We start from the raw sequence: 27,172 nt of genomic DNA on the forward strand, positions 1-27,172 counted from the left end.
GCCATCACCAGCCAGCAGCGCCACCTGTTGACAGCCAAGCAAACTGCAGCATGACAACACCCTTCCATTTTTATTATATTCGATCTCCAACACCCCTGGCTAGGGCCCTAGGGAGCCACTGCCAATTGGTGTAGACACTACTGAGCTAAGTGGTTCAATAGTCTAACACAGCTTCCTTTGTTGTTATCTGTCTCTTCCACCAGACAATCTCCTGTTGACAGGAGAGTACATACTTTTTTTTAAAGCAAAAGGTCCCAGGTCTGACCCCCCCGCCCAGCATTTCCAGTTAAATGGAGGCCCCTGGATTGGAAGAGACATTTTTTTTCATGAAATCGAGGTGTGCCACTGCCAGTCACAACAGGTTAGAACTGGGCTGAATGGACCAATGCGCTGCAGAGAACTAACAGAGGCTATAGATTATCGCAGCCTTCAACTCCCATCAGCTCTGGCAGGATGCTGTGAATTGTAGTCCAGGGATAGGGCAACATGGCTGTGTTGCATAGAGACAAGTTGCTGCAGGTTCCGTCAGTAAGGGCCATGGTCAATATTTCTGTTGTCTGGACTGAGATGGTCTGGATGGGCAATTTATTTATTATTATTAAATTTATTGCTTACCATCAGGAGGTCTCAGGGCTGGTTCCAGCAATTTAAAATTCAGGAATAGGGTAATTTGGGTGCTGCATCTTTGGTGTGGCTCTTATACAAGGAAAGAGATATTTGGCTATGCGCTCCCCCCCCCCTTTCTCCTGAACCATCTCAACCAGTGTCTCTCCTTTCCTCTCTTTGTTTCTGTTCTCGCTGGTTGCCCATCAGGTCTGCGTCTGGCTCTCGTAAGAAGAGGAGGCACAGGTGAGGGTTAATGGTGTAGATTCCTTCCCCCCACCACATACCTTGTCTCCCCTAATCCCACATCCACATTCCTCACCTCAGGAATTGCTTCCCCCACCTCAGCCGTGACCGGCAAGGCAAACTATGCACTGCCCTCTAGTGGCCAAAGACCACATTTGATCCTCTTTCTAGAACAAAATCACCACTTACCCCCTTGACGGGCTCAAGGTCTCTTCCTTGTGTGGTGTAGTGGTTAAGAGCGGTAGACTCGTAATCTGGTGAACCGGGTTCGCGTCCCCGCTCCTCCACATGCAGCTGCTGGGTGACCATGGGCTAGTCACACTTCTTTGAAGTTTCTCAGCCTCACTCACCTCACAGAGTGTTTGTTGTGGGTGAGGAAGGGAAAGGAGAATGTTAGCCACTTTGAGACTCCTTAGGGTAGTGATAAAGTGGGATATCAAATCCAAACTCCTCCTCTTCTTCTTCCGGCCAAGCACAGAAGAAACCAAATTGGTGCAGGGCCATGAAAGTAGCTCCATAAAGGCCACCGTAGCCAGGCACGAAAAGGCCAAAGGATCTGGGTTCAAAGGCTTGCAGGGAACAAGGAAGGTCATTTGACTTTCCGGGGTGGGCGTCACCAAGAATTCACCTGCCAGGAACTCCTGGAGGAGTTCGCTCCATAATGATGGGGCCACCACCAAGGAAGTCCAGCCTTGGACATCCAGATGGGTGCAGGGGTTACCTGTGGAATCTGCCGTGGAAAGATGTCATGATGGCCCCTAACTTCAAAGGCACTTAAAAGTTGAGTCGAACTGATGTATGGAAGGAAAGGTTATCAATGACTACTAATCACGGAAAACATGCCTCTGAATACCAGAACAACAGCAGGAGAAATGACTGCGCTCCTGCCCTGCTTGTGCGATTCCCAGAGGCAACTGGTTGCCAGCTGTGTGAAACACGTCACCCAGAATCTGCCATTGGAGGCGGCTACCTCATTTTGTCTAATGGTAGAGCCGGCCATGGCAAAGATTAGTTGGGTCAGCTCTCGGTCTGATCCAGCAGGGCTCACCTTATGTTCTTGCATGAAGTACGGTCTCTGGAGCTGTTCTCTGCAAGCTGGGCAGGGTGTGGTGGCCAGAATGTATATAATAAGGCGTAAAATGCACCAACATTATAATCACTTGGTGAGAACAATGGAACTGCAAGAGCATTCAGTGCAGGCACACAGAGCTCCCCTCGTCTGCAACAGCCTCCCTGTTCATTTCAGCACAGGAAGCTGATTTGAAGGTATAGATAAAAGAGGTGGGCCATGGTGAGGTGAGATGGTCAGAAAATAGCCTGCCCCTCTGATTTCAGACCCTCCCCCTAAGAGTCCATGGAGGGGCTGATAAGCAGGTCGGAGGTTTGGCGCTTGGCAACCTGAGTCAGGTTGTCACCAGGGGAAGCTGTTCCATGAAATATTCTAGAAGGAAAAACTGGCTGCTGATGCTGGTTTCTCCTCTCCTCCTCCTCCTCCTCCTCCTCCTCCTCCTCCTCCTCCTCCTCCTCCTCCTCCTCCTCCTCCTCCTCCTCCTCCTCCTCCTCCTCCTCTTCTTCTTCTTCCTCCTCCTCCTCCTCCTCCTCCTCTCTCTCTTTTCGTGTACGTTCAGTTTTCTGCTGTCTCATAGGTCCAGAAGTCTCAAGAGCAAAAGGAAAGAGAAGAACAAAGACAGAAAAAGGTGAGGACCAGAATTGATTCCGCCCCACCCGCAGAAGCAAATGGCACAGAAATTAGCACACGTTGCATGCTTATTCCCATGTTACTTGCAAGCGGAATCCCCCCCCCCCCCCGGAAGCAAATAAAATGGGAATTAGCCATCTTGAAAGAGCAGGACCCGAACCAATGGATTCAGATTACAAGAAAGGAAATTCTGAATAAACATTAGGAAGAGCTTTCCAATGGTAAGAACTGTTTGACAGCAGAACAGCCTCCTTTGGAAGGTGGTAGACACTCACTTGCTGGAGGGTTTCCAACAGAGGTTGAATGACCACCTGTCGGGGATTCTTTCGTTGTGATTCCTGAATTGCAGAGGGTTGGACTAGATGATCATTGGCAGTCCCTTACAACACTATGATTCTGGGACTAACACCTTGAATTTGGCCCGGTAGCTCACCAGCAGCCAGTGCGATGCTTTCAGGACTGGTGACTCAAGGTCCCATCAGACTCCTGAACCCAGGCTCAGCATCCAGGCCTGGATCCGAATTCAGCCCCTCTGTAGATTGCACCAGCTGGTCTTTCCTCTGTGCCAGAGTCCTGGCTGTAAATCAGGATCTAGGTCATGATGGGGGTAGTCCCAGAACTCCTCCTGAGCCACAGTCATGGACTAGTTGGACACAGAAGAATAGTAGGGGGAACCAGGTGGGGAACCCCCAGGGGAAGAAGGCTGAGAACCAGGGGAGTGGTGGTGGGACAATGGGGTGGGAGGGAGAAGAGGGAGAGGACTGGAAGGAGGTATCGGAATCTGAAGGGTTAACAGGGCTTAGTGAGCTGGGAGAGTCTGTGACAGAGAGAAGTCCAGAATCAGAGGCAGAGGTTGAAGCAGGAGAGGAGGGAGGCCAACAGGCAAAGAGGAGTCAGGCTGGTGCAGAGTCATGTGTGTCTCCCCTTCCTGCCACGACAAGCTCCCCTCCCACCTTGTCTTCTAGAACCATTAGAGGCATGAAAAGGGCAGAGGAGAGATTAGCTGTGTGTAAGTGCAGTCTCTGATTGCTTGGGGGGAAACTCTGGACAGGAGAGCACTTAGGCAGTTACAGGGAGGCGAGGACCTTCAGTCTCAGTAACTGATCCATGAGGCAAGACCTACCAGGGATAAGCTGCTGTGCTCACCCAAGTCTGTGCAGATCGTGTTTTCGCTAACAGTTAACTCCAACTTGCAAGGTGTGATTTACTGTTGGCTCGCTCTTGACAGCCAGGCTGGTGGAGCGCAGGGTTCTGTTTCACCCTTCCCCTTCTCCCCATGCTCTCCCAGGTCACACAGCGAGTCGTCCACTCGGAGGTCCCACAGGCGCAGCAGCTGCAGTTCCCGGAGCGCCTCGCTCTCCTCGGATTACAGCGACTGCAAATTGACAAGCAGGTAGGCTGGGCTTGCGCCTGGTTTTGCCTTAGGTTTAGTGGTGGGGAGGCACAGCTTTGGGAGGGGGGAGTTCATTAAACGGGACCAGTTGTGGGTGGTTTTTTCACTCAAAGAACATACATGCAGAGCTTTGTGGTGTTACAAGTGCCATGTATTGTCCATTGTGCATTTGTTTGAAGTTGATCCTGCTTAGTGTCTATGATATCAAATGGTACAAATGGATGTTGTTGTAATGGACTTTCTTATTATATATTTTAATTATGGATGTTTCAGTGTTTTGCTGTGTATTTTAAGAACGGGGAAGCTGTACTTTTATTACTGGATTTTGTTGTTATTCGTGTTTCATAATGTTTATATATGGCTCGATTGTTTTAAAAAAAAGAGGGGGAAAAAACTTAAAAGCAGTCTACAAAAAAGAATAAAGCAAGAAATCATTGGTAGAAGCAGTTTTTAAAAACAGAATCAGTGATAGGCAAAAACCACATTAAAACACATGCCAACGTATCTGGGTAGGCTTGTCTAAACAAAAATGCATTTAGCAGGCACCAAAGAGAGTACAATGAAGTCACCTGGCTGATGTCAAGAGGCAGTGAGTTCCAAAGTGTAAGTGACACCAACCTAAAAGATTGACTGCTTACAAATGCGTAACAGGTATTTTGTGGCACCCGTAACAATGCCAGTTCCGCAGATGGAAGCAGTCGAGTGGGCGTATATGGGGGTAAGGTGATCTCACAGGTATGCTACTCCCAAGTTGTTCCGGGCTTTCAGTTGTTACTAGTAGTAACACCTTGAACCTGGCCCACTAGCAAACTGGCAGCCAGTGCACATCCCTGAGCAAAGGTGTTCTATGGTAACAGGGTCTCACTCCTGTCAGCAATCATGCTGCAGCATTCTGCAGCTTCCGGATCAAGTGCAAGGGAAGCACCAATACAGCACATTGCAGGAGTCCAGTTTTGAAGTACTGTACAATTCCCATCATCCCTGGCCACTGGTCCTGTTAGCTAGGAATGATGGGAGTTGTAGCCCAAAAACAGCTGGAGGGCCAAGTTTGGCCACAACTGAATTTATGGGTACCTGTATTTCTTTAATAGACCTTGTGGACATCCAGTGAAGCTGAATGTTGGAAGATTAAAATAAGGAGTATGGAAGTTCCTCCTGCAGGAGGCAGTGATGGCCACCAAATTGGGGGGCTTCAAAGGAGGATTAGATAAATTCATGGAGGAGGATAAGGCTAGCTCTGCCTCCACATTTAGAGGCTGTGATGCTTCTGAATACCAGTTCCTGGAAACTGCAGGTGGGGAGAAGGCTCTGCCGCTCGGATCCTGCGTCAGGGCTTCCTACTGAGGCATCTGGTTGGCCACTGTGAGAACAGGATGCTGGTCTAGGTGGGCCATTGGCCTGATCCGAGAGGCTCTTATATTCTTATATCGGCACAAGTTCCTCAGTGGGAGCTCTCCTTGGTGCTGAAACTACCAAGCTGCCTTTCCTGTGAACTCTTGCACCAGATCAGAGCAGGATAGTTAAGTCTAGGTTATCTCCAGCTGTGTTACATCCTTCTGCAGCAAAACCTACCAGGTGGCCTTACCCCATATGTGCCCAATCAACTGGCTTGCCCGCTTCTGTTAGAACAGCTGGTTGGCTACTTTGGGATCAGATGGGCTGTTGGCCTGATCCAGCAGGCTCTTCTTATGTTCCTACTGGATGTTATTCTTCTTCGGTTTCTGTTGCCCTTTATTTGTTTGGGAACAATGCTATTTCTCCTTGAAATAAAAGGGGTTATATAAATCCTTCTAAGAAAGATAGCAACAGTCTTATGGAGGCCTACGTAGCTGCTGACCAACCCTCTCTGTCCTCCCCTTTGCTTGCAGACTGAGTCCCAAGTACAGAGAGGATGCCCAAAAGGGCAGCAGCCACCAGTCCAGCCAGAGCCCCTCCTCCTCCTGTACCGGCCACAGCCGATCGGCCACGCCTCATCAAAACGGGCACAAGGGCGGTGCCCAGAACGGCCGCCATAGCCACGGCACCCTCTCGGAGAAGAAACAGGAGGTATGGACCTTTTGGGTTGGCTTTTCTCAGGGTTCAATCCAACCCCACCTTCCCCAGCTCCTGCCTCTCCACCTTTCCTCCCCAGATTGGCTCTGCCCCATCGTCACGTTGCTCCCTCCTCTTAGGCGTTTTGCTCAAAGCGTGGCGGATGGGGAGGGCTAAGGAGATGTTCCTCCAAGCCAGGCTTTCAGATGCTGCTGGACTCCAACTCCCAATAGCCAGCATGGCCAATGGTTGGGGATGATGGGACCTGCAGCCCCACAGCATCCGGAGGGCTGGGGGGGGGTTGCTCTGGAACTTCTCTCCCTCCCTCCTTCTCCGTCTCTTTTCCCTCTCATCAGACACTGCATCTGCATTGGGGTAACGATGGTACAATTTGGGCTAGATGACCCTTTGGGTCCCTTCCAATTCTGCAGTTCTAGGAGTCCAGGAAGCACTTTGCTGAGATCTTTTTGAGGAGTAGCGTTGAGTCAAAAACCCATCGCCAAATGTTTTCAGGTCCAAGGATTTGGGTCTGTACGCCAAAGGTTTCAATAGTTCTCTTCTCTCCATACTTTTATCACCAACTTTCACTGCTTGTTTGTGGTCTTCAGGAAAGGTCCCAATTCTGGCTATTGCTGGGAGTCTTTTTGCTTCTTCTTCTTTACCCATATGTAAGCTATCTGACATGGGTGGCACTGTGGGTTAAACCACAGAGCCTAGGGCTTGCTGATCAGAAGGTTGGCGGTTCAAATCCCCGCGATGGGGTGAGCTCCCGTTGCTCGGTCCCAGCTCCTGCTAACCTAGCAGTTCGAAAGCACATCAAAGTGCAAGTAGATAAATAGGTACCGCTACGACGGGAAGGTAAATGGCGTTTCCGTGTGCTGCTCTGGTTCGCCAGAAGCGGCTTTGTCATGCTGGCCACATGACCCGGAAGCTGTACGCCGGCTCCCTCAGCCAATAACCCGAGATGAGCGCTGCAACCCCAGAGTCGGTCACGACTGGACCTAATGGTTCAGGGGTCCCTTGACCTTTACCTCTAAGCTGTCTGAAGGCAGGAACAGGCTGTAGTTCGGTGGTAGAGCACATGTTTTGCACAGACCATTGCAGGCTGAATCCTGCAAACCCTGGAGAGCTGCTGCCAGTCAGTGTGGGCAATACTGTACTTAGCTAGATGGATCAAGGTCACACTCGGTTTAAGGCAGCTTCCTGCTTTCACATGTCTAGGAAGCGTTGCCCTCCATGGTTTAGCTTGACAACAGCACTGTGCCTTTAAAAAGCAGAGATGGTGAAGGAAGGGATTCAATTTGTGTTTTAATGCAACAGGGATGGATTTGGAGGCAAGGTGAATTCATCTCACCTACAGCCAATTCCAGGCTTCCCTGCCCTGAAAGCAGCCGTACCCAAAGTATAAATGCCTCAAAACAAGAGGGGTGCTGCCAATCTAAGCATTCTTGCTAAGCCTCATTAGGATTCCCAATCTCCATTCCCCTGCCCCTCCCTTACCATTTTACCTCCAAATTTCTGAGCATCTTGAGAGGAAGGGATTTCTGGTACAATCTTCCCCAGAGGGTTTGCTAGGCCGATCCACTCTCTTTAAGATTATCCATTCCATTGTCTCTTTCTCCTCATCCGTCTCTTTCTCCCTCTCTTTTTAATTTTTTTTTATAAACAACATATATACACATTTTTATTTTCCTAACCATGTGATTCTACCTCTTTTTCCCTGCACACCCCAAAGCACTGTAGTTTGAATATTCCATTATTCATCTCTACGTGAGCCTTTTCCCCAGCCCTGCCCCAGTTCAAAAAAGTGGCATTAAATCAAAGGTGAGGGCTCTGTGACCCCCCCTAGGGTGTTGATGGATTCTAACTCCCATCCTCCCTGACCATTGGGCCATGCTGGTTGGGGCCGATGGGAATTGTAGCTCAACAACATCTGGAGGAGATGTTGCATCCCTGCACAAAGTTTCCTAATCCAGGGATTGCCATACTGTGTGCCAGGGAAGAATGTGAAAGACAACAAGGAGTTGGTTGCCGAGGTTGCCTGGGTCTCTGCATGAGTCACTTTTCTGGTGCTGGGTGGATCATTAACCCCTGCCCTCGGACTCATTTTCCCCAAACTGATTTGGAGTCAGTTACAACTCTGGGCTTACATGTGTGATTGGATCCATCAGCACAATTGTGTCCTCTGGAAATTCACTCCCAGAACAGCAACTCACACAGAGGCGTCAGAGATGAGCACTCTTGTGAACGGGGGGTGTTTCCTCTCTCACACTCTAGAACTAGTCATGCAGTGTGCTTCGTGTCTCAGAAATGTGGGGAACAAAGCAGAATGTATTTCAATGCTTCGGTAAATGAATAAAACAGCCAGCTTTTCTCCAAATTCCCTGATAATACTCGAGTAAACACACATTGTCAATTGCGGCTCCTGCTGTCCTGTGCAACTTTTATTTCCTTTTTCATTTTTAATCCCAATCTGTGTTTTTCTTTAGCCTCCCGTTCGAAATGTGGTAATATAAAAGTTCAATTTCTTGCTCGGCAGAAATCAGGGGACTGGGTGGGCCTTTTGGATTCCTGCATTTTCTTTCTTGTTTACTTCCCTTTTCGTAATGTACAGAAATGCAAACTATATCTTTCTCTTTTTCTTTTTCTTCCATTGTTGTCATGTGGCTCTAGAAAATAAATATTATTTCTTCTATTATTATTAACATCATCATTATTATTATTACAATTTTCCCCCTCCGTTTCGTTTCTGTGTGTGTGTAAGTGTGGAACCCTCCCGGCCAATTGAGAAATGCACAGACGTCTTTCTTTAGTTCTTTACAACCATTGAACTCTGTTGTCTGTTTAAATTTCACATTTAAAAGGGAAGATAACTGGGTAGTTTCCTTTTGCTTTTAAAAATATTATCTGCAGCAAAGCAGAAAGCTCCATTTCCCTCTCCCACAGAAAGTGGTGGGTTTGAGGTGGCTCAAATGAAACCCCCCAACGAATCTGATGCTATGCCTGTGAAGAAAATGATAAAATTATCAGGCCAGTTTGATACTAGAATCATTATCATCTGTGCTATTTTTCTAGAAAAAGAGATGTCGGAACTCACCATGAACACCTCCCTTGTTCTCTTATAATGGTGCCCACCTGAGAGATGCCAGAACTGGGAATAAAATCCCTGGTTATCATAATTATTATTTACGTGTCACCCACCACATTTTAGTCAACCAACTATTTAGATTAATCAGGAGTATTTGTTGCCCCCAATTAATCCATCAGAAGGCTTAAATTATTATTATTATTATTTAAATTTCAGTGCTCATAGAAAAGCCCAGGTGGTTAGCAGCGTGTAAGACGGGGTGGTAGATGTTTCTAGACTACAATTCCCATCAACCCCAACAGCCAGAGTTGATGGGAGCCAGGTTAGGGTTCATGTTTGGAGTCCAGAGACTTCCCCACCCCTGATGTAAGACAAGGGTTTCCCTCTTGTGTGACAGAAAACAGAGAACTTCTCCTAGCAGGGGCGTTGGCTCCTAGGGGTCAAGCCCTTTTGGATCCCCCCTATTTTTTGGGGGGTAGGGGCCGCCTCCCATGCCCCTAAAAACATGGAGCTGAAGAGTGGAACCGATCATGGTGTGCCTCCAGCGGCTGGGTCCTCCTCCTGCCGCAGAAGGAAGGAGGGTTGAATCGAAGCAGCTTCTCATCGGTGGCAGTGCCAAGAGAGCCACATTCGGCTCCTCCCAACGTTCTGATATCACACTCATGACGTCGAGACATTACACATGTGACGACGGCTCCTCCAATCGCAAGCTGGCGCCTCTGTGTCCTAGGAACGCAGGAAGCTGCCTCATATTGAATCAGACCATTGGTCCACGTAGCTCAGTATCATCTATGGGGATTGGCAGCAAGTCTCCATGGTTTCAAGCAGGGTTCTTTCTGAGGCTTACCTGGAGACGCCAGGAATTGGGCAAATGCTCTCCCACAAAGCTATGACCATTCCTCACAGAATCCTCTAAGATTGTGCCTCCTAGGACGTATTCCTATATCACCTAGAGCAGCCTCCACCAACCGGGCACCCTCCAGATGTTTTGAACTACAACTCCCAACAGCCCCAGGCAGCACAGCAGGGTTGTCCTTCCACGGGAATTGCAAGTCCAAGAGATGCTGAACCCGGAGGTCCCCAATAACTGTCATATGGGGAATCCAATCCCATTTCTGTTTTGGCTCTGAGTGGGTGAAGGGACCAATATGGAGACATGCTAAAAACTCAGCTAGAAAGTTTCAGTGATGACATAAGAGGGACCTAGGAAGGAGCATTCAGGGAGCACCAGAACCTTTGGGTAATTTGTGGTTAAATACCATGTGGACATAAGAAGAGCTGGATCAGGCCAAAGGGAGCATCCTGTCCTCACCGTGGCCAACCAGACGCCTCTCTGTGGAAGCTCGCAACCAAGTCTTCCCCCACAGAGGCTTATGGCTTCTGAGTTTGGTGGTACCAGCCATCGTGGGTAGCAGCCATTGTATTTTTTTTTTTTTGCCATGGGCTCAAAGGAAGGTGGTGTGTTTTGTTTTCTTACGAAAAGTTGAGCGTAGGACTTTTTCCTTGAGAACTGCCTCCTCACACATCCCATTCCCTGGGCCCATAGGAAATAAATTTTGCAGGCTGGGATGCAGGGGAAAAAAATAGTTTCAAGGCCAGCCCTACCATTGAGCAGAGTGAGGCAGGCACCTCAGGCAGCAGATTTGGCGTCGTGAAAAGGCAGCAAATTACCAGTTGTTCACTATTTTACTGCCAGGGAATCAGGAGGGATGCTAATGGGATACTCTGCTGGCCTTGAGTATACTATATACCTTAACTTATTATTAATATTAATATTAATTAATAATATTATTAATAATAATAATAATATCAATAAATTAACTTTATTAGTTGGGATGTTTGTTTGTTTTTACAAAAGTCATGCAAAGTGACTTATCACGTAATGAAGGCGTATCTAAAAGACAATACTATTTTTAAAAGGCAGGATTAAAACATCCCACCCATTTGACGAGGCCAACGATGGCACCAGGAGAGCCTCCCTGGGGACAGCATTGTGCAAGCAGGGGAGCCACCACCAAAAAGGCCTGTTTTCGTGTTGCCACCCTCCGGACCTCCCATGTAGGAGGTACTTGGAGAAGGGCCTTAGGTGATGGTCACAGGGTCTGGCAGGGGGTGGGCAGCATTTGCTTCTCTGCTTCAAAATATTTTGAGCTATCCCTGAGTAGAATCAAACTCAAGTGAAGTTGACTTCCCTTTTAAAAAGATGGTTTCAATTTTCATGCCATGTTTTCATGCCGATGGGCTTCCTTGGTGGTACTCTATATCTATTTCTCTCTCTCTCTCTCTCTCTATTTCTCTCTATTTCTCAGCTTCTCTTTCCTCCTCCTCCTCCTCGCCCTCTCATGTACACACTTTACAATTTCTCCCTCTTTCAACGGGACCCCCTTCTAGCTTATCCCAATACAAACAGATTCCCGTCCCTGTCCCCCAACTTGACATTATCTGCCTTCATCCGCTTCCTTTCTTGCATGATCTTTGGGACTTTTTTTTTACCTTTCAAAAATATTTAAATGTTACAGAGAAACTTTTAAAATTGTTTTATTTTCCGATGGCTCCCGCTATTTAGACAACTACTGGTTATCCGTATGCATATATATATTTATTTAAAAAAAGATGAAGAATGATGGCTGCCTGAATTGACCAAGGCCATGTTCGCACCATAAACTACTATCACACCACTTGAAATAGTTGTGGCTTCCCCCAAAGGATTCTGGGAACTATAGGTGTTGGTTGAAGGTTCTGGATGTTTTTAGGAGACCCCTGTTCCCCTCACAGGGCTATGATTCCCAGAGTTCCCTGTGAAGAGGGATTGATTGTTCAACTTCTCTGGAAACAGTAGCTTTGTGAGGGGAATGGAGGGGCTCCCAAACAGCCCTTAACAAACTATGGCTCCCAGAATTCCTTGCGGCGGGGAGCCATGACTGTTTAAAATGGTATCATAGTACACTCTGTGAGGGGAATAGGGGCCCTATTCAGCAGCCCCATAACGAACTGCAGCTCCCAGAATGCTTTGGGGGGAAACCATAAGTCTTTGAATTGGTACCATAGTGCTTTAAATTTATGGTGTGAATGGGGCCTGAAATCCAAAGTGCGGTCAAAGCAAAGCAAAAGTTGATTAGCAAAAGGGGTCTGAAGCACGTTACTAAAGAGTCGTTGTCTTTTTCCCCATTCTGCCCTCCAAATGTGGAGATTACCATTTCTTTTTTTATTATTGCATTCCTCACCACTCCGAAGGTAGGTATTTCTCTCCCTCCGCACGTTCACTTCTACAGATCAGCCTGTTGAAAAGCACCGTAGTTTGATTAAATGTGATTTTTTTCTATCTTCTCTCTCTCTCTTCCTCTCTCTCTCTTCCTCTCTCTCTCTATCGATCTCCTAACGCTTGTCTATTTTTGGTGGCTTTGTACAATTTTTATTTATTTTCTTACGATTAGCTACAAAGTCATGCTTCTCTTCTCCTCCCCCCCCCCCATGGAAATTTATTTAATTTCTTTTTAAAAAAATGATAATCCTCGTTCTGTTGTTAGAATGCATTTCTGTGTGTTTTTTCTGCTCTTCGATCTTGTGTTTGTTTCCATAAATGGTACAGTCGTATCCAGCTGATTTGATTTCCTTTTTGTGATATTATTATTATTATTATTAAGACGGCTTACTATGCAAGCCATTTAATTGTTATTGCCATAGTAAAATCACTAAAGCGGAGGGAGACTCTCCATTGAATTGGAATTATCCTTCCTCTGCCTTGATCACTTGGGTGGTTATTAGTTTCGTAGACGGTGTGAAAAAGACCGTGCCAGTTACAGTGGTCACTGAATTTTGGCAGCAAACTCCTCTCTCTCTGTACAGTCATACCTCGGAAGTCGAACGGAATCCATTCCGGAAGTCCGTTCGACTTCTAATACGTTCGGGAACCAAGGCGTGGCTTCCGATTGGCTGCAGGAAGCTCCTACAGCTAATCGGAAGCTGCAGAAGCTGCGACGGACATTCGGGTTCCGAAGAACGTTTGCAAACCGGGACAATCACTTCCAGGTTTGCGGCATTCGGGAGCCAAAACGTTCGTCTCGCAAGGCGTTCGACTTCCGAGGTACGACTGTATAAACATTGAGCCTTTATCTACTGTATAGGCAACAACATCCAAGGGGATTTCGACAGAAAGTGAAAAGACATTGAATATATACAATTTAAGGCAGAGCGTGGTATTGGTTTGCAGTACAGTATGATCACGTCTTACACATGTCTAACTTGTATGATTTCAACCATACGAAGTTGGAGGCCTCTGGTTGAAAGTTAAATGCATGCAAGGCAGAGAGCTTACAAGCTCTTTATGTGCTGGGAAAACCTAGTGCAAAAAGAGCTTTTAACCTTTTTGCAAGTCCACCAGCTCCGGAAGCCACTGGATGCTCGTTCAGGGGCAGTTCCAAGGGTTCGCGTATATGTGGTTTTGCATATATGTGGAATCCATGCATCTAAATGCCCGCATAAGATGTGATTGTACTGTACATAATCTGGGGGGGAGGCACTGAAAGTTTGAGATTCGTGGCTACTGTGGAGATTCCTGTAGGGCCAAAGAGCAGGAAGAACGTACGAGAAATTATGAGAAGAAGATCAGGCAGCCCCCTTACCTTCCCTCTGCAAAGTGAGGAAACTGATAGTGTGTAACACAAAAGACGTGGAAAGAAATAATGAAAGCTCCTTCTGTCCCCAGAAGGGCCGCCTGGAGAGTGACTGCCTAATTCCAGTGGCCTTCCGTCACTGGGACTGTGTTATTTGCAAACTGGCTATGTTCCAGAAAGTGGCTTTTATGTCATGTGGAATAAAATGTGTGGAAGCTCAGACATAATGCGTAAATTAACAGTTAGGAAAACAGCAGGGAAATGGAATGAACTGGTGTGTGAGTGTATTCTGCAAGTCACTGCCCAACAGTATGATCAGCAATGCTGGTTTTGGAAAAAAATATTCTGCTCTTACGGAGCTCTGCTGCTTCCAGACCACATTCACCTCATGCATTTAGACCTAGAACCATAGAGTTGGAAGGGATCCGAGGGTCATCTAGTCCAACCCCCTGCAATGCAGGGATCTCAACACATAGCTCCCTCATCCAATTTGAAGCCATGCTGGACCCTGCTTAGCTTTGCAAATGTGCGAGCAGTTTTATGTGCCCTAAAGCATTACAATTCCAATTTGAACAATTGTGGCTTTCCCCAAAGAATTCTGGGAGCTGGAGTGTGTTAAAGGTACCGAGAGTTATTATGAGGTGCCTATTCCCCTCACAGAGCTAGAGGTTCCAGAGTGGTTTCACATCCAGTCCCTCTTTGCATGGAACCCTGGGAATTGTAGTTCTGGAACTGTAGTCATTCATTTAAGATCTCCCACAAAATGTGCCATATGGAGTCTTCTGTCCAGGTCAGAAAACATGCAAAAAAAAATGTCACCACTGATTCCAAATCAAATCTTTACGGACAACAACCAGCTTTAAAGGAGAAAACTAAGAGGCATTATCCAGCTGTGTCTATTAGGATAAAATGAAATCCTTTACCTGAATGGCCCCCTGTCCATGTCTCTTCAGGTAATTGACCTGGTAAACCAAATAAATTGGGTCAGGCCCCAAGCTGTGATTATATCTTCCAACCCAGAGTTGCTCAAGACAGACATTGACGGGGGGGGGCCCTCCAATTCTGGCAAATCTCTTCACCAACTGCGACAATTAATTACACCATTGATTCAAAAAATCCAGTTAAAGCTACCTAGTTTAATTAATTCAGCAAATCTGATGAACTTGACTCAGTGATGCCAGCTTTTCAAAGCCTGGTAGTCATTTATACCTCCAGTGCCCCCCCTGCTTCCCCCTTGCCTCTTAGCGCCTCCCCCTACCAGTAATCCCACTGCCCCCTGGGGGCATTACCACCCACTTTGGGAACCCTTGGCCTGCAAGGTCTCAAATGGAAGCGTGGAAGTGATTTGAAATCAAGCCTGTTTGTAAAAGAACCTGGGGAGTTTCAGGTGATGGACTCCGGGTGGGTGTGCAGGTAATCCCATCATAGTTCAGAGGTGGGTGGTGGGCCCATCACCTCCTTGATCAATTTGGGCATCACTGCTTGACTGAGAGAGACCAGTTAGGCCTGCAACGTGAGCCAAATCCATCAGGCAACTCTTCCCAAGAAAAGGAACATGGGGTGGGGTGGGATGGGATAATGGTAACACCAGGATTTAAGTGCATTGCCTTTTGTGCAGAAGACCCCCAGTTCTGGTTGTCCTTCCGTTCTCCCTGGTGTGAATCTGACCCCTTTTTCCTCACATCTCTCCCCACCCGAAAATCCAACAATTACCTCCACTTAAAGGGGCTATAACTATGGGTGCTGCTCCCTAAGGCCATGGTGGTAACTCTGCTAGGTGCTTTGGTGAAGGTGGGGAATGTTAACATTTTAGACCAAAATACTGATTTCCTTTTGTTTTCTTATTCATGCTGAAGCCTCCATAGGGTCTCTCGCTGGTAGGTATATGTGTATCTAGAAGGATTACTAACTCTCTTCAGATTTAGCTGGGCATGCTTTGAACGGGCAAGACTGGCCACTGATTGCATCTCTGGGCAGAGCCCCGGAGGCTCTGCCACTGACCACTAGCAGCCTCAAATCCCTTGCGGTTGACCCAACGCCCTTGCAATTGGCCTCGTGGCCACCCCACAAGGCAAAAGACAAGCCTTCAATGTGTTGCTCTGTGTGATTCTTGCTGTTCGAAGGCAAATCTCAAGATCTGAAATGGTTTTGTTCCAGTGTATACAGAATTCAAGTGGTCTGGACTTTCCTGGGTTGACGGCAGAAAATACCAAAACAATATTCTTGACCATTTGTAGTGTGGGTGAAAATGAAGGCATTTCTCTGACATTTTCAGGAGCCCCCCCCCCCCGTTTACCTTGCTAACAAGCTGGCCAACAGTCCCCCCACCCTTTTATTTTTAAGCACTAAACCGCACATAACAGCACAAAGCTCTCTCCATAGCTCCTCGACTGCCACACTTCATGGCTGCCCCCATGGGATACCCAAGGCATTCTGGAAAGTGCCGCTGGCAGGAAGTAGCCTGAGGCTCTCCCCACTGTTTCCTGCTAGCTGTATTTTCTAGGGAAAGCAGCAACTCCCTCCTGAAAATTTCAGAGATGTCGCTTCCCCGCTGTACACCTCAAGAAAGCTGCAGAAAAATCAGCAACCACTTCTTGCAAGGGGATAATATTTTCTGGACACATGGGCAGGGAATATCCATTTCAGCTTTAACAGGGGATGTTTCCATATCCTGCCCAAGGTGCCTGAGGGAACCCCGATCCACCCTTCTTCCCGTGCTCCGGCCCCATATATTCCAGTTATCCCTACTTACCATGGACAGTTCTGGTTTTCTGTCTCCCATTTAAGGTAATTCAGTGCCGTGGTTTGGCCATTTCTTGCAGTCTGTGTAGGGGGAGATGCCTTCAGAAAATAGTTGCCTACACACATGCATCAAAGTTGCCCTTGGTCAGAGCTCAAGACCTCTTTTCCAGGTCTGTAGAAGTTAATTCTGCCAATGAAGGAGGGGAGGCATCTTAATTCTAGGGTCTATGTAGGTAATTGTACACCTGGGAGTGAAACACTGAGTATACAGCAGCTGGAGAGGTCTATTTCGAACCTTTATGCCTTTACCCAGCTATGACTTCCTGTCTTAAATGTTGATGAATGAATTGCAACTATGTGTATAACCAGACCCACCATGAGGTTAAATATGACTACGTCTTTTCAAAAAGAAAGGACAGGGATCAGAGCTGACAATACTTTTTTTCCCTGAGAAATTGTTATTTTCCACACCTGCTTAGACAAAGAAGGTCACTTGCAGAATTTTCTCCAAATATTCCCCACCATTTTTGTGTGCATGTGAGTGGTAGTCACCATTTCTCTCTCTCTCCCTCTCTCTCTCACAAACACACACAACACACACACACACACACACACACACACACACACACACACACCAGAACTATGCCAGGTCTCTGGGGCATTGTGGAGGATGCAAGATGATTGCTAGGCTATCCATGCAGTTGCTGCTGTCCTCACTTGCAGCGACAAAAGCTCTGAGGGGAGGGGAGTTGTGTTCCTGCTAATGGTGACCCTCGTACGCAAGAAATAGCTGGATAATTTCTCTTCCCCCTGGAGAAATTCACCACCATCCCCTCAGTTTCTCTGCCCAGAAGCAGAATCAACAGTGTGATGCAGCAGCAGCAAAAATAAAAAAAAGCTAATGCTATTCTAGGCCGGGTCAACAGAAGCATAGTATCCAGATCAAGGGAAGTAATAATACCACACTATTCTGCCTTTGTCAGACCCAACCTGGAGGACTGTGTTCACTTCTGGACACCACAGTTGAAGAAGGATATTGATTAGGGTGAAAATGCAGACAGAAAAGTTGTTGAGCGTTTTTTTGGCCAAAGTTGTTGAGCCAGAATTTCCAACGGCCTATTTCTGGCTATGTCTGGGAAGTTCCAGACCTATGGCCACCCTAATATTGATAAGGAAGGTGGGCAGAGGAGGGTGGCCAAGATGATCAAGGGTCTGGAAACCAAGCATTTTGAGAAATGGTTGAGGGAGTTGGGTGTGTTTGGTTTGGAGAAGAGAAGACTTGAGAGGTGATATGGCAGCCATCTTCAAATACCTGAAGGGCTGTCACATGGAAGGCAGAGCTGCTCCAGAGGGTCGGACTTGAACCAATGACTTCAAATGACAGGAAAGGAGATTCTGTGACTAAACAGCAGGGAGAACTTTCTAATGGTAAGAGCTGTTTGACAGTGGAAGGAGCTCCCTTGGAAGGTGGCGGACTCTCCTTCATTGGAGGTTTTTAAGCAGAGGTTGGATGGCCATCTGTCATGAAAGATCTAGTTGAGAGTCCTGCATTGCCGGGTTTTGGACTAGGTGACCCTCAAGAGTCCCTTCCAACTCAAAAATTCAGCAAATACAGAATGTCAAGAGGCACCATTCGCACACAGGTCTAAAGTTGTGTACCAGGCAGTTGGAGAGAATCTCAGGAAGTGATGCTCTTTGTGAGAACCAGGGGTGAGGTTTTACAAAATCCAAGGCTGACCCTGCTGTTTTCATCTGCGAGAAGTTGGAGGATGTTTGGTGGTATTTATTTTGCCCAAATAGGAAAGGGGGACAAAGAGAGGGCTGCCCCTATTTCACACCACCGCCCCTGAAAGAAGATGAAACTGCACACACAGAATTTGACAGTGAGGATGCTTTGAACCCTGAATAAAAGTCTCCCTTTGGGGCATCTGGCTGGCCACTGTGAGAACAGGATGCTGGGCTAGACGGGCCACTGGCCTGATCCAGCAGGCTTTTCTCACATTCTTATTGCCAGTTCCCTTCTGAGCATAGCTGCCAAGTTTTCCCTTTTCTCACGAGGAAGCCTATTCAGCATAAGGGAAAATCCCTTTTAAAAAGGGATAACTTGGCAGCTATGCTTCTGAGTCATTCTTTCTTACTGAAAGCAAGAGCGGAATGAACTGAGAGTAGAGAACTAGAAAAAAGTGGGTTGGTTTAAATGTCAGCAAAGGGGAGATTGCTAAGAGCTTGCCCTCTCCTGTGCTAGCCCTGAAAGCCTGGAACAAGCTCAAACCCTGGGTAGGAAGGAACCATTCCCCCTTTTCACTGTATTTTAATACTGACCTTGAATGCCATAGAACAGGGTGGGCTTTTGGGGGGTGGGGGTGGGGTGGAATTAGAGTAGTTGATAAGGTTTTGCAAAAGTAGAGCAATATTTATTGGTCAGGAGAACCAAAGGAAGCAAATCCCCCCCCCAAAAAAAACCCCAATCCAATGAAGACTGAGCATGCTCAGTAGTTACAGAATGAATGGCCATGTGCCAGAGATGCCAAAAAATGATGGGCAGGGGAATAGAATGGAATAGAGTGTTCTGAAAGAAGGCAGGGCTGGATGGATGAGTTGAACACTGAACAGGAGCACACCAAGCACTGCGACATTTTGTTGCAGACCCCACTTCTTCTCAGCACACTTCCTTTTTCTAAAACAGGTGGGTTTCATGAGAACTAGCAGACCCAGAGTTTTAAGGGTTTCTTCTTCTTCAGCCAAATAGATCAGGCCAGAGTATAAAGGGATTGACCATTATTAGGCACATGCACCCCCCATGTGCCCACCCAGCTAAGAGAAGTAAATGTTTTTATAGGCTAGGATGCCTGTCTTACTCAAACACCTATTACCCTTTTTGGAGGGGGTGGGGTGGGGAGTCATTTTTTGCACTACATTTGATCCCCATAGGCGGTTTTTTTTCTATGTGGGACGTTTAAGATGCCAGCCCAGCTACTGATTTTGGGTGTCTTTGGTTCCTTCCTTTTCTCTGTGTCTAAGGCAGCCTTCTACAATCAGGTGCTCTCCGGATGTCCTGGGCTACTATCAGCCTCAGCTGGCAATGGTCAAGGATGATGCGAGTAGAATATTTGGAGGGTAGCAGGTGGAGGGAAGCTAAGCAATGGATCAGTGGCCCTCCAGATGTTGTTGGTCTCTTCCTCCCATCAGCCACATCGGGAGGGTACCAGAAGATGGAGAAGGCTCAGCTAAAGTCACCAGCTCTCACTCAGCCCAGAGGTTGCAGAGCAGATTCACCCTCTGTTGCCTTTTCCAAGCCGCCTGCTGCCCAAATGCAGGTGGCCATCTCTTCAAGGGAGATTTGAACTGGAGCAGTCATTTGTCCTTCTCAAGGAATCCTGGGAGTTGTAGTACAGTGGAGGAGCTGGGTTCCCGTGGGGAACTTGCTCTCACAGCGCCCTTTTCCTGGTTTTCACTCTCAGCTGTATCTCCACCTGCCCCACACATGACATGGCATAGGTGTGGGGCAGGTGGGCATGGTTTGAGGGAAACAGCCTGCAGTCCAAATTTGAACATCTGGTGGGTTATATTTGGCTGGATTCTGGGGACATGGAGAGAAGTCGCAAGGGTTATAAAGCTGGTCTATGTCTGTCACATGGTCTGCCCCAAATCTACCAACCCATCAGTGTTCCAACAGAATTGTTTCAGCCTCCTTCTGTACAATGACAATTCCATGTTGAATGATTCACTTATGGGGCTGTCCTACACAACTGTGTGCCCCTTGCAGGAAAGGCATAGCTCAGTAGTCCAGGGCCTGCAGGAGGAGGGTGCGAGTTCAGTCCCTGGCAGCATCTCCAGTGAGCAACAGCATTAAGTCACAGGTGAGGAGAAAGATGCTTCTTCCCCGGAGAGCTTGGAGAACAGCCAACGACAATATTGAAGTACAAGGACTCATCACAGCCTGGCCTGGCTGGAGATAGGGCAACTTCCTGCATATCACCAAATATGGGAACAATTCCCATCATGGACTTTTGGGGAAAGTCCACAGGAAGGACATGGCTCGTTTCCCCCTACAATCTTCCCACTTTACTAAATTTCATTTCCGTAAAACTGGGCCTTTGTGTGGGTCTGAGAGAGATGGAGCAGACAGAACCGAATGAGGAGGGGTGGGGAGGGAACCTGTTGGACTCCCATGCCCAACAGCAGCCATGGACAATGGGTGTTGTAGTCTAACACCATCGGGAGGGCCTCAACACTGACCTAGAAGAATCTGATCAGTTGGAAGCAGATTCAGGACAGCATACTCAAGATAAGGATGGGGTAATGGGCAGAAACAGGCCACCATCAGAGAGTTAAGGGCTGTGGTTGGCGCCTGGGCAAAGATGGTGGGGAAACACTAGTCCCAGGAGGGGCAAGCTAAAGGCCAATGGGCTGGCAAACCTATGTACGTCATTGGGCTCCTGCAGCCTTGGGAGGATGTCCGTCTTAAAAGAAAACCCACATTGTCATTTCCACAGAGACTAATTTTAGGAAAATCCCAATGGCATTCCGTTTGTCCTAAAAACAAAAGAGGGGACTGCACACAGGGTCCACCTCATGGCTGTGTGTTGCAAGAGCTTAGGAGACCAGGGTGGATTGGTTTTTTTTATTCCTCTCCTTTCTATCTCTCTCTCTCTCTCTCGTTCTTTCTTTCTTTCTCTCTTCCGCTCTCTCTCTCAATCTCTCTTGCATTTTTTGTCAATCTAATGATTCACTTATATTGCCCAACTTTTCCCTTCTCTTCATACCTTACCTACTAAAGGAGGAAATACCACTTTCTTGGTAAGTGGACGTTAACCAGGACGGACTTAAAAAAAAAAGTGGAAATTTAACAAAAATAAATAAATAACATAAAATAAAAAAGGAAAGAGAATAGAGCGCTGGTGGAGACTCTGCACAAATTTTCAAAACCCAGGAAGAGTTCAGAAACTTTTTTTAATATCCTTTTTTTTTCAGTACTGATGACATTTGTGGAGTTTTCTTTTGGTTTAAGATTTTATTTTCTCCACCCCCCAACCCAGCCCCTGTTCCAATCCCCATCACCTACACATAGCTCTCTCTTCTCTTCTACATGCCTTGATCAAGCTCCCCACAAAGAAATCCATTTCTATCCGAACCCCACCCCACCCGATCCCTGGCTTCTTAACCTTTCCCCCCACCATCCCATGATGTACCCCCTCTTCCACCGATATGAGCACCCTCCCTTTTCTTTCTTTCTCTCTTTCTCTTTGTTTTTTTTAAAACAAAATATAATTTGGGGGTCTTCTTTCTTTTCCTTTAAAAGAAAACACACACACACACACACACACGCACACACACACATATTATATACTTTTCATTTTTCCAAGGTGACCCTCTCCCTCCCGCCCCGTTTGAAACTCTCCGCCTCCCCTTCCCTGTTTCATTTTTTCATTTTGGTTTATTTCCTGTTTTTGCATGCCAGAGATTTTGCATGAGCTGCATCGTTTAAGGTCAAGAGGTTGAACAGGGGAGAGAGGTGCAGAGTAGTATCTGTGTAGCCTGCCTTTATTCAAATCATTGTGCATCGCTGTTGTGAAATTGCAGCTTTTTCCTGCTGGTGAGGGGGTCTCTCTTTGTTTTGTTTTTTTTAAAAAAAAACCCTCTCCTTCCCTTCTTTTTCTCTTTTCGCCCCTACCCTCCCTCTCTCTGTCTCTCTCTCCCCCTCCCTCCGTGTCTTTCATTCTGCTAGAGGCTGGATTCCACATCTCCGTCCACGAGGGCCCACGTCAAGTCCGAAGCCCCGTCGCCCCACTCCAAGGAAGGCCGGTGTAGCAAATATGGCGTCAAGGCCTCACGCCGGTCTGCCTCACCTCCGGGGAGATGCTCGGGTGGAGATAAGCGCTTCCACAGGCGCCACGTGAGGTCCACGTCGACCCACAAGCACAAAGGGCGTGGCAGGGCCAAGCTCTCGGCCGCCAAGGAGTCCCCGCGATCTGTCAGCCACACAGGCTACAGCAGTGACTCAGAGGGGTCCACCTGCTCGCACCCTTACCACGCCGTGGCCGGGACAGAAAAGAACCACGGGGTGCACCCAAAAACGTAAGAACCAGAATGGGGTGCATACTTGCGAGTGACCCATGTACCATACCCTCCAACAGGGCCAAAGTTTGGTCCAATGCGCAGAAAAGCAACCTGCTGAACTTAACAAATTCCCCCCGAATTAACCCTTGTCTGAACCTGATGCCCACACCAAATGCTACCCCCCCCTCTGCTGCTCCCCCCCGCGCTCTGATTGGCCCTGCTAATCTCCACCCACTGCTATGTTTCAGAGCAAAGGAGAGGCACCACCGTGGCAGGTTGGAGAGTTGCTCTCCAGCCCCGGCCAAACACTCCAGGCACAAGTCGGAGCGAAGGAAGAGCCTGTCTCGGAGCAGCACCTGGAGCTCCAGCCGGTCCCCATCGAAATCTCGGTCTCGGTCCCGGGAGAAGAGATCTGCACGCAGCAGGACCCGATCTGGATCCCAGAAAAAAATAACAAGCAGCAGGTAAGGTGCTTGTAATCCCCAGTTCTTACACTGGGGGCAGCGGCAGCACAGAAGGCAACGACCTAGACCTCGGGTCATGGTGGTGGGACACTGGAAAGGACCCTGGGTAACGGACAAGGTGGGAGGTGCTGGAAGCAGGGGGGTTTGAGCGATCAAGAGGGGGGGTCAAAAGAAAGAGGTCCTTCCAGGACAGGGCTGGAGGCTGAGAGTTGCAGTGTGAGCGCACACTTGGATAGAGAGGAGTCAGAGATTGCCCCAGTACTGCAGGCTCTCATCTCCCTCTGACACCCCGATCAAGGAGAGTCCTGCACCTTGCTGAGCAATGGGCCAGACAGGCCCAGAGAAGGAGCCCACACTCCAGCCTTCGTCTGCTTGGGAGGGATCCGGAGTGACAGGCTAGAGGGGAAGGGCGGGGCCCGTGGTCAGTTTCAGCACCGTCCCAAGCTGAATGAGTCAAGCCATGGTAACGTTACTTTCTGCGAATGAAAGCTAATTGCATTTCGTGCCTCACATTCTTCCTGCCCTGTGGATGACCTGTGCTTGCCTGACAGCTCCTTGACACACTGCCACTGCCCTGGGTCTAAGTCTTCTTTCTCTGTGTCATCCCTGGGGGGTTCTTGGGCTTGTGCCTCCCACTGCTCTTCGTTACCCAGCCATTCCCTGACACAGAGTGACCCTAGGAGCCCATCTCCAGGGACTGACTCACCTCCTTTCACCCTGATTGGCTCCAATCAGCACAAAGTGTCTTGATCCCACCCCTTTGTCCCACGATCCTGGAGAACTATACTAGGTTGAGCTAGATCAGGGGTTCCCAAACTAAGGCCTGGGAGCCGGATGCGGCCCAATCGCCTTCTAAATCCAGCCCGCGGACGGTCCAGGAATCAGCATGTTTTTACATGAGTAGAATGCGTCCTTTTATTTAAAATGCATCTCTGGGTTATTTGTGGGGCCTGCCTGGTGTTTTTACATGAGTAGAATGTGTCCTTTTATTTAAAATGCATCTCTGGGTTATTTGTGGGGCATAGGAATTCATTCATTTTTTTTTCAAAATATAGTCCGGCCCCCCACAAGGTCTGAGGGACAGTGGACCGGCCCCCGCTGAAAAAGTTTGCTGACCCCTGAGCTAGATAGACTAATGGTTTGATTCCATAGAAGGCAGATTCCTATTTTCCTCAGTGTTTGCAGGATGGGGGTTTGCAGCCTTTCAATCCCAGGGGCTGGTGTCGCAAGCCGTCATTGTCTTCTGATGCCTTAACAGCCAACTGTAGTTCGCAAGACCCAGATTCCCAGTTGCGCTTCAGAGACTCTCACAATGTGTATGGAAATGAGGTTGTTGTTGTTGTTTTTTCCATCCAGAGAGAAGGACAATGAGCCGCGGGCCCGCCACAGTGACACAGAACCCACGCGGGCCCGGCGTCGCTCCCGGAGCTACTCCCCCATCCGAAAGAGAAGGCGCGACTCCCCAAGCTTCATGGAGCCCAGAAGAATCACCAGGTAAAAACTTGGCCGCAGTAGTTCACACATTGGTGCGTTCGATATTGGATTGCCGCAATGCGCTCTTTGTGGAGCTGCCCTGGCACTCGATCCAAAAGCTGCAGCTAGGACAGAATGTTGCAGCATGATTGCTGGTATAATCACAACCCATTGGGTTCAAGCGTGGGTGGGCTTGCCAGAATCATTTTCCCCAGAACCTCAGCTCCTTTCTGCATCCTTTTACATGCTTGTAAAACTGAATGCACACAAGTTAAATGTGCATAAGTTGTGGATTTACTGTTTAAGGTTTAGGCATTGTTCTGTTTCTGTTTTGAACAGGATTTTATTAAAAAATATTATTATCGTTATTTGGAAGGATGTAAACTAAACCTCTGGGTTCTGTTGATTTCAGTTTTAATTGAATTTAACTGTTGTTTTATTTTACAGAAGTTCCACTGCTGCCTTGTTAATTTTAGTTGTTTTTAGTTTATTTAGTGTGGTATGTGTTCTCTCTCTCTCTCTCTCTCTCTCTCTCTCTCTCTCTCTCTCTCTCTCTCACACACACACACACACACACACACACACACACACACACACAATACTCTGCCCAGCCATGTCCTAGAACAGGCATCCCCAACCTGCGGCCCTCCAGATGTTTTGGCCTACAACTCCCATGATCCCTAGCTAACAGGATCAGTGGTCAGAGATGATGGGAATTGTAGTCCAAAACATCTGGCAGGCCAAAGGTTGGGGATGCCTGTCCTAGAACATCTTCATTATATGTGGAAGCCGCCACCTTGTTTTTCGAGTGGCCTCGTTTCGCTTCCGGAATGATTGGCCCTCAGCCGCCTCAGTCCACTGCTAGAGGGGCTGATGGTCATGTCTCCTCACCCCGATGAAGAATGCCAGGAAGCCATATATGCAAGCTGCTCCGTGTTTGGGCTCCTCAGTCCGCTTCCTCCGCCTGCCTATTCCTCCTCCTCCTCCTCCGTTAATGATGCAAATTTCTCCCTTTTCCCATCCCGTCTCAAGGTTCCTCCTGGAGAAACATCAAGCAAAAGGCTCTAGCTGCAGGGCCGGGTTACCATGGTAACCTTGCCTCCCATCAGGACCCCGCTGTGCATCTCCTTGAATCCGCCACTCTGTGAGGCCTTGTGGAACTAAACTGCGTCTCTCTCTTGTCGTGTCTGTCTCTCTCCCTCTCTTGTCAGTCTCGCTAACAAGGAAGATAATAAATTGGAGGCTGGGTGGGTGTGTTTGGTGGGTCAACGGTAAGGCCGGTGACTCTTGAAAGGGGGACAGGTGCCTCAGAGATGGCCGAGGAAGCCAATTCCTCCCCATTCCCTCCAAAATCTTTATCATGCACCTCCCTAAACACACACAACTCTTCCCTTCTCCACAACAGCTTCAGGCCAGCTTCACCTCATCCATTTAAAACACCGCAGTACCGCTTTAGATAGCCATGGCTTCCCTCAAAAACATTCTGGGAGCTGTAGTTTGCTAAAGGTGCGGAGAATTGACAAGGAGACTCCGATTCCCCTCACAGAACTGCAATTCCCAGATGGGTTTCGTAAGTCATTTCCTCTTCGCAGGGAACTCTAAGGATTGTAGCTCTGGGAGGGGAATGGGGGGGGGGTCTCCTTGACATACTGCAGCTCCCCAAATCCTGATCCTCGGCCCCATAGAAGAGGGCTCTCAGAGCAGCTCACAAACGCTTGAATCGAGGCCGCCGCTGCCCACAGGTGTACAGCCGAAAAGGCACGGCACAAGAGGAAGAAGGGACGGGGAGGGAAGAGGAAGCATGAACGGGCCCACCATCACAGCTAGGTTGCTTAAACGGCAAGAAACATACCAGTAATGTCTAAAAAGGTTGGCTGGGGGGTGGGTGGGCTGCCTCCAGGGCAAAGTTTGCCCTCCAACTAACACCTAATCTCTGTTTTCCTGCAGCTTTAATTCTCCAGCGTCTGGAGCAAAAACACGCAAGCGCTGTTAACCCTTTCACACTCGGTTGTTTTAGCTGGCTAATCCATGACTAACGACTGGAGAGGCAACAGCTTTGGCACTGAGGGCTCTAGGTTTGGAGGGAGGTGCTTGGGGTGAGGCAGAACAACAGCAACAACAAGAAGTTTATTATTTATACTCCATCCATCTGGCCCAAGCTTGTAGCCATGAACTTGGGTCATGTTTGCGAGGTTCCAAATTGATGGCATTCCCTTCTGTCCATGTGGAGCGAAAACCAATATTGAACTGGAAAATTTGTGAATTTTCTGTTTTGAACTGAAAATCTCAAACTCGTGCAAGAAGGCGAGGCTGCTGGGAAGAATTTTGTTTGGGAGTGACTGTGTTCCTCAGGGCTCATTTAAATAACAATAAAAAAGCAACCCCGAAAGCTGAGATTTCAGCTGCAACAGATTAGCTATGGGGTGTTTTTGTTTAGTACATTTGGACCCAGGTCTCCAGTCAAAAAGGTTCCTTGAACATACTACATACAACCAATGAAAACAAGTCACTGCCTGTAGGCCTATAATCAGAAAGACACAGCACAAAAGGAAAGCAGGACAGAGACAGAAGAGGAGGAAAGCAAGATTCTTAAGTTAACCAGTATAATGCACTACTTATTTGTAGGAGATGCCTTGTACAAAGAAATTGACAGTGGCTCTGACCCTCCGGATGTTGTTGGGCTCCAACTTCCATCATCCTCTGCTGGCTGGGACTGATGGGAATTATGTTCCAGCAAACAACTGGAGGGCCACAGGCTTC

At 48.0% G+C, this 27,172-nt stretch overlaps 1 protein-coding gene across 1 annotated transcript in view; it reads left to right on the forward strand.

The window, feature by feature from the left end:
* The window catches only part of SRRM3 (serine/arginine repetitive matrix 3), a 57,170-nt gene that overhangs the window by 26,862 nt on the left and 3,136 nt on the right, over window positions 1-27,172 (forward strand). The window contains exons 7-13 of the mRNA XM_088658214.1: window positions 814-849; window positions 2,478-2,546; window positions 3,837-3,941; window positions 5,810-5,987; window positions 22,144-22,493; window positions 22,724-22,939; window positions 24,296-24,433. Coding sequence (XP_088514340.1) covers window positions 814-849; window positions 2,478-2,546; window positions 3,837-3,941; window positions 5,810-5,987; window positions 22,144-22,493; window positions 22,724-22,939; window positions 24,296-24,433 — 1,092 coding nt within the window. The remainder of the gene's footprint in view (window positions 1-813; window positions 850-2,477; window positions 2,547-3,836; window positions 3,942-5,809; window positions 5,988-22,143; window positions 22,494-22,723; window positions 22,940-24,295; window positions 24,434-27,172) is intronic.

This window comes from Zootoca vivipara, chromosome 14 (assembly GCF_965207765.1).
Source record: "Zootoca vivipara chromosome 14, rZooViv2.hap1.1, whole genome shotgun sequence".
NCBI classification, from domain to species: Eukaryota; Metazoa; Chordata; class Lepidosauria; order Squamata; family Lacertidae; genus Zootoca; species Zootoca vivipara.